Genomic DNA, 16,135 nt, shown 5'->3' with positions numbered 1-16,135 from the left:
CTAAAGAGTCAGAGGAACCTGAGCAGGAATGGATTAAATGAATGTAATGGTGAGAACCAGTGTGAGTATATTGGCTCTCTGAAGGTTCTCTGGGGGGTTCTCTGGGTTCTCTGGGTTCCCTGACGAATCTCTGGGTTCTCTGAAGGTTCTCTGGAGGTTCTCTGGTTTCCCTGACGGATCTCTGAGTTCTCTGAAGGTTCTCTGGAGGTTCTCTGGGGTTCTCTGGGTTCTCTGAAGGTTCTCTGGAGGTTCTCTGGTTTCCCTGACAGATCTCTGGGTTCTCTGAAGGTTCTCTGGAGGTTCTCTGAGTTCCCTGACGGTTCTCTGGGTTCTCTGAAGGTTCTCTGGAGGTTCTCTGGTTTCCCTGACGGTTCTCTGGGTTCTCTGAAGGTTCTCTGGAGGTTCTCTGGGTTCTCTGAAGGTTCTCTGGGTTTATAAATGTGAGGATCAACAGGAATACGAGGCTGCGGGTCAAAGACTATATATTTTAAATATGATATATATGAAGGATAATATGAGCCACTATGTTACAGGATCTTTATTTGTTCATCACAGTGGTGGAACAGGGGTAACACACAGCTGGTCTTTGTTGTTGTTGTTGTTGTGTTCTCACTCCGCAGCAGCAGGGGGCGGCACAGCGCCCAAGACCTCCGGCTCAAAAGAAGAAGAAGAAGAAGCCTCGAGTCCTCCAGACAACAAACATGGCGGACGGTGAGTTGATGTGGAGCATCCAGCGCGTCTCTGCCGCGGGTCTCCGGGGTCGTTCGGCGGGGTCGACCCGGTGTTGTACCCGGTGTTGTACCCGGTGTTGTACCCGGTAACGAGCTGTGTCTTCCGGGCAGGGACGCGCCGCCTCTCCGAGGTCTGGAAGCTTCTCTGGGCGGCGAACACACAAACTGGAACAAACGAACCAGTCCGTTTAAACGGTGGAACCCCGGAGCTCCAGTGGTTCTACCAGAGGACCTCCAGGGTTCTACCAGAGGGCCTCCAGGGTTCTACCAGAGGACCTCCAGGGTTCTACCAGAGGGCCTCCAGGGTTCTACCAGAGGGCCTCCAGGGTTCTACCAGAGGGCCTCCAGTGGTTACCCGGCATCGAGCCCGCTACCCGGATGCTGCGAACCCAACCGCGTTCACAAATCAGCAATTTAATGGAGTCCGTCTTTGTTTTAGAGGCTCAAACAGAACATTAGCATCTGTTGAGGAACACGGCGATAATACGGCGTTAATACGGCGTTAATACGGCGATAATACGGCGTTAATACGGCGATAATACGGCGATAGTACGGCGATAATACGGCGATAATACGGCGTTAATACGGCGATAATACGGCGTTAATACGGCGTTAATACGGCGATAATACGGCGATAATACGGCGATAATACGGCGATAATACGGCGATAATACGGCGTTAATACGGCGATAATACGGCGATAATACGGCAGTAATACGGCGATAATACGGCGTTAATACGGCGATAATACGGCAGTAATACGGCGATAATACGGCGATAATACGGCGATAATACGCCAGTAATACGGCGATAATACGGCGATAATACGGCGTTAATACGGCGTTAATACGGCGATAATACGGCGATAATACGGCGTTAATACGGCGTTAATACGGCGTTAATACGGCGATAATACGGCGTTAATACGGCGTTAATACGGCGATAATACGGCGTTAATACGGCGTTAATACGGCAGTAATTTGGCGATAATACGGCGTTAATACGGCAGTAATTTGGCGATAATACGGCAGTAATACGGCGATAATACGGCGTTAATACGGCGTTAATACGGCAGTAATTTGGCGATAATACGGCAGTAATACGGCGATAATACGGCAGTAATACGGCGATAATACGGCAGTAATACGGCGATAATACGGCGATAATACGGCAGTTTTTTCACTTCACTGAAAACCGTCTCGTTTCCTTTCAGATCACACAGACGGAGACCAGTCCATGGAGGGCCACACTCCTGTGAGTACCACACAGTACTGTACACAGTACCACACAGTACCACACAGTACCGCACAGTACTGTACATAGTACCACACAGTACTGTACACAGTACTGTACAACAGTACCACACAGTACTGTGTACAGTACTGTGTGGTACTGTTGTACAGTACTGTACACAGTACTGTACAACAGTACCACACAGTACTGTACACAGTACCATCAGTCAGATGTTTCATCTCAGAGTCCTGTACAGACTGAGGTCAGGAAGTGGTTAACCTAGCTTAGCACAACAACTGTTAGCCTAGCAGGAGCTCCTGGCTGTGTTTAACGTTACAGCTGATGAAGTATCAATCATTTAGTCAACTAAAAGCACATAAGTATTATGTTATGTTATTGCATTAATCATCACTTTATATAAATCTGTAAAGTCACTAAAGCTAAATGTCGTACAACAAGTACCAATGTTTTGAAGTGGATGCGGGCGGCCACCGGTGGTTACCGGTGGCCGCCCGCATCCACTTCAAAACATTGGTACTTGTATACCGTGCTGCGAACAGATCGGGTCCAGTCTACATCCAGGACATGGTCTAACCTCACACCAGGACATGGTCTAACCTCACACCAGGACATGGTCTAACCTCACACCAGGACATGGTCTAACCTCACACCAGGACATGGTCTAACCTCACACCAGGACATGGTCTAACCTCACACCCAGGACATGGTCTAACCTCACACCAGGACATGGTCTAACCTCACATCCAGGACATGGTCTAACCTCACACCCAGGACATGGTCTAACCTCACATCCAGGACATGGTCTAACCTCACACCCAGGACATGGTCTAACCTCACACCCAGGACATGGTCTAACCTCACACCCAGGACATGGTCTAACCTCACACCCAGGACATGGTCTAACCTCACACCCAGGACATGGTCTAACCTCACATCCAGGACATGGTCTAACCTCACATCCAGGACATGGTCTAACCTCACACCCAGGACATGGTCTAACCTCACATCCAGGACATGGTCTAACCTCACACCCAGGACATGGTCTAACCTCACACCCAGGACATGGTCTAACCTCACACCCAGGACATGGTCTAACCTCACACCAGGACATGGTCTAACCTCACACCCAGGACATGGTCTAACCTCACACCAGGACATGGTCTAACCTCACACCCAGGACATGGTCTAACCGTACACCCAGGACATGGTCTAACCTCACACCCAGGACATGGTCTAACCTCACACCCAGGACATGGTCTAACCTCACACCCAGGACATGGTCTAACCTCACATCCAGGACATGGTCTAACCTCACATCCAGGACATGGTCTAACCTCACACCCAGGACATGGTCTAACCTCACACCCAGGACATGGTCTAACCGTACACCCAGGACATGGTCTAACCTCACACCCAGGACATGGTCTAACCTCACACCCAGGACATGGTCTAACCTCACACCCAGGACATGGTCTAACCTCACACCCAGGACATGGTCTAACCTCACATCCAGGACATGGTCTAACCTCACATCCAGGACATGGTCTAACCTCACACCCAGGACATGGTCTAACCTCACACCCAGGACATGGTCTAACCTCCACCAATCAGCTTGTAGCTCCTTCACTTCGAGCTAAACACTCAACAAAGTCCCGACTGTTTGCTGTGCTGGCTCCTCATTGGTGGAACGAGCTCCCCATTGACATCAGGACAGGAAGTCTCTACAGACTAAAAACACATCTTAGTGACTACACCTTGAATAGGGAAGGTAGAGCCGTAGTAGCACTTTAGCAGCACTTAAATGTCTCTTACTGATAGCACTTTGTAGTTTAACACTTTAGTAGCACTTAAAAGTCTCTTACTGATAGCACTCTGTAGTTTAACACTTTAGTAGCACTTAAATGTCTCTTACTGATAGCACTTTGTAGTTTAGCACTTTAGTAGCACTTAAATGTCTCTTACCGATAGCACTTTGTAGTTTAGCACTTTAGTAGCACTTAAATGTCTCTTACTGATAGCACTTTGTAGTTTAGCACTTTAGTAGCACTTAAATGTCTCTTACCGATAGCACTTTGTAGTTTAGCACTTTAGTAGCACTTAAATGTCTCTTACTGATAGCACTTTGTAGTTTAACACTTTAGTAGCACTTAAATGTCTCTTACTGATAGCACTTTGTAGTTTAACTTTTTGAAGAAATTGTACTTGCTTGATTCTTGTTGTTCTGAGTTTGGACTCATGGTTTAATGCACTTATTGTAAGTCGCTTTGGATAAAAGGGTCAGCTAAATGACATGAAATGTAATGTAATGTAATGTAATGTAATGTAATGTAATGTAATGTGATGTAATGAAATGTACTCTGAGATGTAGTGAAGTAGAAAGTATCAGAACATTTAAAATACTCCCAAGTACAAGTGTGATAAAACGGTACTTAGTTACTTGATTAATAATGATGATGATGATGATGATGATGATGATGAACATGAGTTCTCCTGCAGGTGTCTGAAAACCCTCACGCAGAGTACGGTCTGACGGAAAACATCCAGGTAACACTAACACACACGCACACACACACACACACACACACACACACACACACACACACACACACACGGTGTGAGTGGGGGGTGATAGGCTAACTCCCAGCATGCCTTGCTGCTCCTCCAGAGGACGGTGGAGAACGAGAAGGCTGGCTCGGAGAAGTCCTCGAAGCAGAAGGTGGACCTGCAGGCGCTGCCGACCCGAGCCTACCTGGACCAGACCGTAGTCCCGATCCTGCTTCAGGGTCTGTCGCTGCTCGCCAAGGACAGGTGGGACCCACTCGCCCGGTTTCACTTCAGCAAAGAGTGCATGTTTTTACTTCCAGCGGATGTTCCTCACTGATGAAGGAACCCACGTTGTAACGTTCTCTCTGGTTCGTCATTGAGTCTACCTGTAGATCAGACGTCCAGGTAGACTTGGCTGCTGGAGGAAACGGCTTGGTTAGACTATTGTCTTTTTGCCAATGAGGGCGAAGCTTGTTAACTGGTGGTTTTGTAAATCTGCAGCTCGTTGAATACAACTTTTAATAATTGGTTGAAGGTCGTATGAAGGACATATTGTTTGTCAATGTGTTCTAAACCAAGTCTTTCCTTTGTGTCCTCCAGACCTCCGAACCCGATCGAGTACCTGGCGGCGTTCCTGCTGAAGAACAAATCCCAGTTTGAAGAGAGGAACTGAACTGTGAAGTCGTTTCATTCAGTAGAAACTCGTTTGTTCATAAACTGCTACACTGTTGTTGTTTTTTGTTTTTTATTATCCAGAATAAACATGTTGATGATGTGACAGGAGTTGCTCTTTGTGGGTTTATTCATTATTTGTTCAAAGTTAAATCTATTAAAATAGAATCTGAAATTCATGACTGAACTTAATTTGAGTCATATTTCCCTTCGGAACAAATATTTATTTTTAATCAACATGTTGAAAAGTGCTGCTGGTTTGCTGCAATTTGCTTTAACCAGTTAACTAGTGGCATCAAAACCACCATAACCAATTAACTAGTGGCATCAAAACCACCATAACCAGTTAACTAGTGGCATCAAAACCACCATAACCAATTAACTAGTGGCATCAAAACCACCATAACCAGTTAACTAGTGGCATCAAAACCACCATAACCAATTAACTAGTGGCATCAAAACCACCATAACCAGTTAACTAGTGGCATCAAAACCACCATAACCAATTAACTAGTGGCATCAAAACCACCATAACCAGTTAACTAGTGGCATCAAAACCACCTTAACCAATTAACTAGTGGCATCAAAACCACCATAACCAATTAACTAGTGGCATCAAAACCACCATAACCAGTTAACTAGTGGCATCAAAACCACCATAACCAATTAACTAGTGGCATCAAAACCACCATAACCAGTTAACTAGTGGCATCAAAACCACCATAACCAATTAACTAGTGGCATCAAAACCACCATAACCAGTTAACTAGTGGCATCAAAACCACCATAACCAGTTAACTAGTGGCATCAAAACCACCATAACCAGTTAACTAGTGGCATCAAAACCACCATAACCAGTTAACTAGTGGCATCAAAACCACCTTAACCAATTAACTAGTGGCATCAAAACCACCATAACCAATTAACTAGTGGCATCAAAACCACCATAACCAGTTAACTAGTGGCGTCAAAACCACCATAACCAGTTAACTAGTGGCGTCAAAACCACCTTAACCAGTTAACTAGTGGCATCAAAACCACCATAACCAGTTAACTAGTGGCGTCAAAACCACCATAACCAGTTAACTAGTGGCATCAAAACCACCATAACCAGTTAACTAGTGACATCAAAACCACCTTAACCAGTTAACTAGTGGCATCAAAACCACCTTAACCAGTTAACTAGTGGCATCAAAACCACCTTAACCAATTAACTAGTGGCATCAAAACCACCATAACCAATTAACTAGTGGCATCAAAACCACCATAACCAGTTAACTAGTGGCATCAAAACCACCTTAACCAGTTAACTAGTGGCATCAAAACCACCATAACCAATTAACTAGTGGCATCAAAACCACCATAACCAATTAACTAGTGGCATCAAAACCACCATAACCAGTTAACTAGTGGCATCAAAACCACCTTAACCAATTAACTAGTGGCATCAAAACCACCATAACCAGTTAACTAGTGGCATCAAAACCACGTTAACCAGTTAACTAGTGGCATCAAAACCACCATAACCAGTTAACTAGTGGCATCAAAACCACCATAACCAATTAACTAGTGGCATCAAAACCACCATAACCAGTTAACTAGTGGCATCAAAACCACCTTAACCAATTAACTAGTGGCATCAAAACCACCATAACCAGTTAACTAGTGGCATCAAAACCACGTTAACCAGTTAACTAGTGGCATCAAAACCACCATAACCAGTTAACTAGTGGCATCAAAACCACCTTAACCAGTTAACTAGTGGCATCAAAACCACCTTAACCAGTTAACTAGTGATATCAAAACCACCATAACCAGTTAACTAGTGGCATCAAAACCACCTTAACCAGTTAACTAGTGGCATCAAAACCACCTTAACCAATTAACTAGTGGCATCAAAACCACCATAACCAATTAACTAGTGGCATCAAAACCACCATAACCAGTTAACTAGTGGCATCAAAACCACCATAACCAGTTAACTAGTGGCATCAAAACCACCTTAACCTGTTAACTAGTGGCATCAAAACCACCTTAACCAGTTAACTAGTGGCATCAAAACCACCTTAACCAGTTAACTAGTGGCATCAAAACCACCTTAACCAGTTAACTAGTGGCATCAAAACCACCATAACCAGTTAACTAGTGGCGTCAAAACCACCTTAACCAGTTAACTAGTGGCATCAAAACCACCTTAACCAGTTAACTAGTGACATCAAAACCTGCTTTAACTCCTGGCAAATGGCTCATGGTCATATGAACTCATAAGACATAAAGACATATTACAAAGTGCTCAATGCTGAGTCTCATCTTCATGATATTGTGATTATTTGTTTCAGGGTATCAGAAATAAATATTGTCACGTTGTGATTTGTTACAAGTTATTGATTACATGTTTATTGTATAAATCAGCTCCCAGACCAGCGAATCACAATCAGCTGGTTTAGTGTCAGGTCACATGATGTATAGCAGGCTGCGAGAACCAATCAGGACAGAGACAGCAAAGAGAAGCTTTACATGTTGTTAGTTGACTGACGGGAGCATCGGCCTATCACACGCAGCTGTCACGGATCACCTGATCAGATGACCTGCTGCTCTCACTCTGCATGATGTCACTTCCTGTGGTTCAGTGGACGCATCGAGTTCCCCAAACAGACTTTTAAAGACGGCCGCGGGGAGTAGTCTCTATAATAAGATGACGACGATGACGATAAAGACGAGGCGACAGGTGATGTGGGCGGGGCTTCCTCTCAGATGTAAAACTGGTGATTGGCCAGGTTGTCCATGAAGGGCTGAACCAGGAAGTCAGTGGAGAAGTAGAAGACCAGGCCGAAGGTGATGGAGATGGGCAGCGCCGGCAGAGCTTTCTTAAAGATGGCCAACAGTAGCAGCGTCAGGCACAGACCCTGAAAAACAGGTGAGTTACAACAGGTGAGTTACAACAAGTGAGTTACAACAGGTGAGTTACAACAAGTGAGTTACAACAGGTGAGTTACAACAAGTGAGCTACAACAGGTGAGCTACAACAGGTGAGTTACAACAGGTGAGTTACAACAAGTGAGTTACAACAAGTGAGTTACAACAGGTGTGTTACAACAGGTGAGTTACAACAGGTGAGCTACAACAGGTGAGTTACAACAGGTGAGTTACAACAGGTGAGTTACAACAGGTGTGTTACAACAGGTGAGCTACAACAGGTGAGTTACAACAGGTGAGTTACAACAGTTGAGTTACAACAGGTGAGTTACAACAGGTGAGCTACAACAGGTGTGTTACAACAAGTGAGTTACAACAGGTGAGTTACAACAGGTGAGTTACAACAGGTGAGCTACAACAAGTGAGTTACAACAGGTGAGTTACAACAGGTGAGTTACAACAGGTGAGTTACAACAGGTGAGTTACAACAGGTGTGTTACAACAGGTGAGCTACAACAGGTGTGTTACAACAAGTGAGCTACAACAGGTGTGTTACAACAAGTGTGTTACAACAGGTGTGTTACAACAAGTGAGTTACAACAGGTGAGTTACAACAGGTGAGTTACAACAGGTGAGCTACAACAGGTGAGTTACAACAGGTGTGTTACAACAGGTGAGTTACAACAGGTGAGTTACAACAAGTGAGCTACAACAGGTGTGTTACAACAGGTGAGTTACAACAGGTGAGTTACAACAGGTGAGCTACAACAGGTGAGTTACAACAGGTGTGTTACAACAGGTGAGTTACAACAGGTGAGTTACAACAGTTGTGTTACTACCACGTGTGTTACAACAGGTGAGCTACAACAGGTGAGTTACAACAAGTGAGCTACAACAGGTGAGTTACAACAGTTGTGTTACTACCACGTGTGTTACATCAGGTGAGCTACAACAGGTGTGTTACAACAGTTGTGTTACTACCACGTGTGCTACAACAGGTGAGCTACAACAGGTGAGTTACAACAGGTGAGTTACAACAGGTGAGTTACAACAGGTGAGCTACAACAGGTGAGCTACAACAGGTGAGTTACAACAGGTGAGTTACAACAGGTGAGCTACAACAGGTGAGTTACAACAGGTGAGTTACAACAGGTGAGTTACAACAGGTGAGCTACAACAGGTGAGTTACAACAGGTGAGTTACAACAGGTGAGTTACAACAGGTGAGTTACAACAGGTGAGCTACAACAGGTGAGTTACAACAAGTGAGCTACAACAGGTGAGTTACAACAGTTGTGTTACTACCACGTGTGTTACAACAGGTGAGCTACAACAGGTGAGTTACAACAGGTGAGTTACAACAGGTGAGTTACAACAGGTGAGTTACAACAGGTGAGCTACAACAGGTGAGTTACAACAGGTGAGTTACAACAGGTGAGCTACAACAGGTGAGTTACAACAGGTGAGTTACAACAGGTGAGTTACAACAGGTGAGCTACAACAGGTGAGTTACAACAGGTGAGTTACAACAGGTGAGTTACAACAGGTGAGCTACAACAGGTGAGTTACAACAAGTGAGCTACAACAGGTGAGTTACAACAGTTGTGTTACTACCACGTGTGTTACAACAGGTGAGCTACAACAGGTGAGTTACAACAAGTGAGCTACAACAGGTGAGTTACAACAGTTGTGTTACTACCACGTGTGTTACATCAGGTGAGCTACAACAGGTGTGTTACAACAGTTGTGTTACTACCACGTGTGTTACAACAGGTGAGCTACAACAGGTGAGCTACAACAGGTGAGTTACAACAGGTGAGTTACAACAGGTGAGCTACAACAGGTGAGTTACAACAGGTGAGCTACAACAGGTGAGTTACAACAGGTGAGTTACAACAGGTGAGTTACAACAGGTGAGTTACAACAGGTGAGCTACAACAGGTGAGCTACAACAGGTGAGTTACAACAGGTGAGTTACAACAGGTGAGTTACAACAGGTGAGCTACAACAGGTGAGTTACAACAGGTGAGCTACAACAGGTGAGTTACAACAGGTGAGTTACAACAGGTGAGCTACAACAGGTGAGTTACAACAGGTGAGTTACAACAGGTGAGCTACAACAGGTGAGCTACAACAGGTGAGTTACAACAGGTGAGCTACAACAGGTGAGCTACAACAGGTGAGTTACAACAGGTGAGTTACAACAGGTGAGCTACAACAGGTGAGTTACAACAGGTGAGCTACAACAGGTGAGTTACAACAGGTGAGTTACAACAGGTGAGTTACAACAGGTGAGTTACAGCAGGTGTGGTACAGGTGGAGTATGTTTTCATAACACTTTTATTCCCCTCAATAAAGCTTAACAACTGCTTATTGAGGAAAAGTAAATAAAGCAAAGTCATCACCCAGAAGAGAAAAGAGCGCAATCATTCAGACCAAAGAAGAAGAACCACAGAGAGACATTCAATTACTTGACAACATGGAGGAAGTTTGAGAACTTACGATAAGAATAGCGACGAAGCAGGCGAGCGTTGTGTTCCAGTCTCCACCCGTCGCTGCAGCTTTCCCAACCAGAACACTGTAGAAGATGAAGTCACCGAGACCGAGCTTCACCCCTCCTACGGACATTGAACACACCTTTAGTCTCCTATGGACCTTGAACACACCTTTAGTCTCCTACAGACGCTGTGTTATCCTACTGTGGTATTAAACCTTAAACACACCTTCAGTCTCCTACAGACGCTGTATATTCCTACTCTGGATAAAACCGTAAACTACGCAGTCAGCTGATTTAAACTCACGGTCCTCCTCCAGGTCATCTTCCTGAAACGACCGGGACTGTTGATTCTGAGGCTCCGCCCCCCTGCTGCTCTGCTCCGCCTCCTCGTCTGAAAAACAGAATGGCGACAGGAAGTGAGCCACTAGAATCTAAAGAAACTAATTGATTAATTGAATACATTTTTAGGTGTAATCTGATTTAGGTGGAATCATCAGATTGTGCAGGTGTTCATGATATTGTGTCCACCAGCTCATTTCCCATGATTCCTTGCAGTGAATGTCCGACCTGTTTCCTGTCCTGAGTGCTGAGCGTCCGCCGGGCTCGCCATCCCCACCGTCCACATCATGGCAGCTGAACACAAGCAGGCAAACAAAGAGGTAGTTGGTTAATAATATGACTTCCTGTTATTATAAATTCTTAAAGCGACAGCGTTCCGGTCTCAGAGCAGACTCACAGGAGTAGATGAGGGCCGGGAAGATGGGCTCGTTGCGTTCCTGAGCCGTCTCCACCAACATCCTGAGAGGACCTTTAGGAGACAGTACGGCCACCAGGTCTGCAACAACACAAACAGCAGAGCAGTGCATGATGGGAGACTGAAGCATCCACATTATCAGAGGCTGTTGGTGAACCTCTCACAGGGGAAGCCTAACCGTAGACGGAGATGGCTCCCAGGATGACCCAGGCCGACCACTCGGGCAGGTACTTGATGAAGACCAGGGCCATGAGGGCACTGATGAGGATGAGGTAGGCCTGCTGCAGCTGAAGGGGGCCCTTCCAGTGGATGCAGATCATCCCCACGGCCCCGAAGTTCCAGATGATCACCCCGACCGTTGGGTAGTCCACCGCCAGGTTGTAAGTCTTGAACACTTCGCTGGGAATCAGAGTAAGAGCACGATGACGCAGGCGAGCTGCACCTTTAACCCTCTTTGAGCCACTCGGCCTGGTTAACCTGCAGGTTAGGAACACGCAGCTGGACTCACCCCAGATACATGAAGCTGAACCAGAAGAGCAGCATGAGGGAGGACAGGATGAGCCAACCGTGGATGAACTAAACAACACCAGACACACAATCAGAGACTCATGATGAAGTCACGTGAAGTCACATGATGACGCCACATGATGACGTCACATGACGCCACATGAAGTAACAGAACGTTCCTACAAGGCGTTCGACCTTCTGACCTTGTAGCAACGGTACTTGTAGAGGACGACCAGGAAGATGGTCATGACCACGATGACGCTGATCATGATGATGGTGTTGAGGACGGAGTTGAGCAGCCGGCGGCCGACGGACGCGGTGTTCTCCGTGAACGGCGTGTAGATCCTGCGAGGACAAACGTGGTGAGCTGGGGTCGGGCGAGGGGAGGAGAACAGGCGGCGCGAGAACCTACAGCTGCTGGTCGGTCTTCTCGGTGTAGAAGCCGACCGACTTGATGGTGGCGACCACCACCACCATGCAGAGGGTGACGGGCACGAAGAGCATGATGACGTGTTTGGCTCCGTACTTCAGCGTCAGCTCCTCGTCGTCTGCGTCCGGCTCCTGGTCCGGCTCCTGGTCCGGCTCCTGGTCCGAGCCACTTCCTGTGGCGGCCGGCCTCCTGCTGACCCCAGACTGACAGCGGGAAATGATTATTGTTTATTATGGGCTTTATTTCTGATGCAGATACGACACTGAGGGAGGACCGTTACCCTTTTGGATGGGGGGTCGGCGGGGAGGTTGAGGTTCGGGTCTGGTTTGTAGGACGGGACCTCTGGATTCTCAGACGGGACCAATGCCGTCCTCTCGTTGTAGGAGTCCTCGTCACTGTCTGAGGCGCTCATGGTAGACTGAGGACAGAGACCAGACCATGTGACAGGGACCAGATCATGTGACTTGAGGTCTGGGACCAGACCATGTGACAGAGACCAGACCATGTGACAGGGACCAGATCATGTGACTTGAGGTCTGGGACCAGACCATGTGACAGAGACCAGACCATGTGACAGGGACCAGATCATGTGACTTGAGGTCTGGGACCAGACCATGTGACAGAGACCAGACCATGTGACTGGAGGACAGAGACCAGACCATGTGACTTGAGGTCTGAGACCAGACCATGTGACAGAGACCAGACCATGTGACTGGAGGACAGAGACCAGACCATGTGACTTGAGGTCTGAGACCAGACCATGTGACAGAGACCAGACCATGTGACTGGAGGTCTGAGACCAGACCATGTGACAGAGACCAGACCATGTGACAGAGACCAGACCATGTGACTTGAGGACAGAGACCAGACCATGTGACTTGAGGTCTGAGACCAGACCATGTGACAGAGACCAGACCATGTGACTGGAGGTCTGAGACCAGACCATGTGACAGAGACCAGACCATGTGACAGAGACCAGACCATGTGACTTGAGGTCTGAGACCAGACCATGTGACAGAGACCAGACTTTGCTACTAAAGTGTTAAACTACAAAGTGCTATCAGTAAGAGACATTTAAGTGCTACTAAAGTGTTAAACTACAAAATGCTATCAGTAAGAGACTTTTAAGTGCTACTAAAGTGTTAAACTACAAAGTGCTATCGATAAGGGACATTTAAGTGCTACTAAAGTGTTAAACTACAAAGTGCTATCAGTAAGAGACATTTAAGTGCTACTAAAGTGTTAAACTACAAAGTACTATCAGTAAGAGATTGTTAAGTGCTACTTAAGTGTTAAACTACAAAGTGCTATCGATAAGGGACATTTAAGTGCTACTAAAGTGTTAAACTACAAAGTGCTATCGGTAAGAGATATTTAAGTGCTACTAAAGTGTTAAACTACAAAATGCTATCGGTAAGAGACATTTAAGTGCTACTAAAGTGTTAAACTACAAAATGCTATCGGTAAGATACATTTAAGTGCTACTAAAGTGTTAAACTACAAAGTGCTATCGGTAAGGGACATTTAAGTGCTACTAAAGTGTTAAACTACAAAGTGCTATCAGTAAGATACATTTAAGTGCTACTAAAGTGTTAAACTACAAAGTACTATCAGTAAGAGACATTTAAGTGCTACTAAAGTGTTAAACTACAAAATGCTATCAGTAAGAGACTGTTAAGTGCTACTAAAGTGTTAAACTACAAAGTGCTATCGATAAGGGACATTTAAGTGCTACTAAAGTGTTAAACTACAAAATGCTATCGGTAAGATACATTTAAGTGCTACTAAAGTGTTAAACTACAAAGTGCTATCGGTAAGGGACATTTAAGTGCTACTCAAGTGTTAAACTACAAAGTGCTATCGGTAAGAGACATTTAAGTGCTACTAAAGTGTTAAACTACAAAGTGCTATCAGTAAGAGACATTTAAGTGCTACTAAAGTGTTAAACTACAAAGTACTATCGGTAAGAGACATTTAAGTGCTACTAAAGTGTTAAACTACAAAATGCTATCGGTAAGATACATTTAAGTGCTACTAAAGTGTTAAACTACAAAGTGCTATCGGTAAGGGACATTTAAGTGCTACTAGAGTGTTAAACTACAAAGTGCTATCGGTAAGGGACATTTAAGTGCTACCAAAGTGCTACTACGGCTCTACCTTCCCTATTCAAGGTGTCGTCACTAAGATGTGTTTTTAGTCTGTAGAGACTTCCTGTCCTGATGTCAATGGGGAGCTCGTTCCACCAATGAGGAGCCAGCACAGCAAACAGTCGGGACTTTGTTGAGTGTTTAGCTCGAAGTGAAGGAGCTACAAGCTGATTGGCAGAAGCCGAGCGAAGTGAACGGTCAGACATCCACTGAGAGATGTCGGTACATGTAAGTATACATAAATACATGTAAGTACATGTAAGTACACGTAAGTACATGTAAGTACACGTAAATACATGTAAGTACATGTAAGTACACGTAAGTACATGTAAGTACACATAAATACATGTAAGTACACGTAAGTACATGTAAGTACACGTAAATACATGTAAGTACATGTAAGTACATGTAAGTACAAGTAAGTACACGTAAGTACAAGTAAGTACACGTAAATACATGTAAGTACATGTAAGTACATGTAAGTACACGTAAATACATGTAAGTACATGTAAGTACATGTAAGTACAAGTAAGTACACGTAAGTACATGTAAGTACACGTAAGTACAAGTAAGTACACGTAAATACATGTAAGTACTTGTAAGTACATGTAAGTACACGTAGGTACATGTAAGTACATGTAAGTACATGTAAGTACACGTAGGTACATGTAAGTACAAGTACACGTAAATACATGTAAGTACATGATGATAATATTTAAGATCCTTAGAGGCACAAAGAGAAATAAATCAAAGTCTGACCCCAAATCAATATAACACATGTAGCCTTAACATACAGTATATGTACACAGTATATATATATATATATATATATATATATATATATATACTGTATATATACTGTATGTTTAGTGTATATGTGACCTTTACTTTGAATGAATAGAATACAACATAAAACTGTGTCGTGTCTAAAGTCTCTCTACTGTTTCTGTAATCAAAGACATTTAAATAGTTTGTATGTATATACACATGTATACATACATGTGTATATGTATACATGTATACATATATATATATATATATATAAGTGTATATATGTAGAGTTTACCTCGAGTTCCTCCGCAGAAAACAAGACGAGCCGCTACAAAATAAACACCGAGCAACAACCCGGAAGACGGTTAATCAGCTGACGGGCACCACGTGACCCGCAAGGAGCGTCACGAGGTCACGTGGTGCCTCACATCCCCGGATGAGCGTTACTTCTCGATAGGCTCAAGTCGGACAGTTTTCAGCTGCCTTCAAAGAATAAACCGGAAGTCACAGAAACAGCGACTTCCGGTTAGTTATGTAGTCTGCTTGTAGTTTAAAGACCTCGTTCGGATTTATTCACATGTGTTTATAAATATATATTAATGTAGAAATGTGTGTGTAGTATATAACATATGAAGTATATAGAACAACTCAAAGTACTGCATTCGAAGCTTCACTTGTGTTTTATACGATATACTTATTTAGTTCGTAGTTTCTTATGATGCTTCATATTTTACCAGCTGATGTATTTTATGTCTAGAATCTGGTGGTGGAGTATAAATATATAAGTAAAGTACAAGTACCTCACAAGTGTCATTATGTCCACAATGTGTGTTTTACACACAGAATATACTATTAATAAACCAATATAAAAAACTAAATATACTAAGTACCATTATACATTAAACTATCAAGA

At 44.4% G+C, this 16,135-nt stretch overlaps 2 protein-coding genes across 2 annotated transcripts; one reads left to right on the top strand and one right to left on the bottom strand.

Moving 5' to 3' along the window:
• Positions 1–642: 642 nt before the first annotated feature.
• dpy30 (dpy-30 histone methyltransferase complex regulatory subunit) lies at positions 643–5,312 on the top strand. Its single transcript, XM_034540488.1, has 5 exons — positions 643–711; positions 1,945–1,985; positions 4,482–4,529; positions 4,651–4,793; positions 5,130–5,312. Exons 1-5 carry the CDS (start codon positions 702–704, stop codon positions 5,200–5,202), a joined length of 315 nt encoding a protein of 104 aa, XP_034396379.1. The 5' UTR covers positions 643–701; the 3' UTR covers positions 5,203–5,312.
• A 2,256-nt stretch (positions 5,313–7,568) lies between these two features.
• Positions 7,569–15,678, bottom strand: psen2 (presenilin 2). Its single transcript, XM_034543381.1, has 11 exons — positions 15,518–15,678; positions 12,585–12,722; positions 12,287–12,507; positions 12,078–12,219; positions 11,876–11,943; positions 11,546–11,766; positions 11,350–11,448; positions 11,181–11,246; positions 10,918–11,004; positions 10,619–10,734; positions 7,569–8,107 (listed from the first exon to the last, which is right to left on the bottom strand). The coding sequence occupies exons 2-11, from the start codon at positions 12,714–12,716 to the stop codon at positions 7,952–7,954; spliced, it is 1,308 nt and encodes a 435-aa protein (XP_034399272.1). The 5' UTR covers positions 12,717–12,722; positions 15,518–15,678; the 3' UTR covers positions 7,569–7,951.
• Between the last annotated feature and the right edge of the window lie 457 nt (positions 15,679–16,135).

Source organism: Cyclopterus lumpus, chromosome 1, assembly GCF_009769545.1.
Source record: "Cyclopterus lumpus isolate fCycLum1 chromosome 1, fCycLum1.pri, whole genome shotgun sequence".
Taxonomy (NCBI): domain Eukaryota; kingdom Metazoa; phylum Chordata; class Actinopteri; order Perciformes; family Cyclopteridae; genus Cyclopterus; species Cyclopterus lumpus.
Note: the sequence above shows the minus strand (reverse complement) of the source record. Positions and strands in the feature narration are given on the sequence as shown.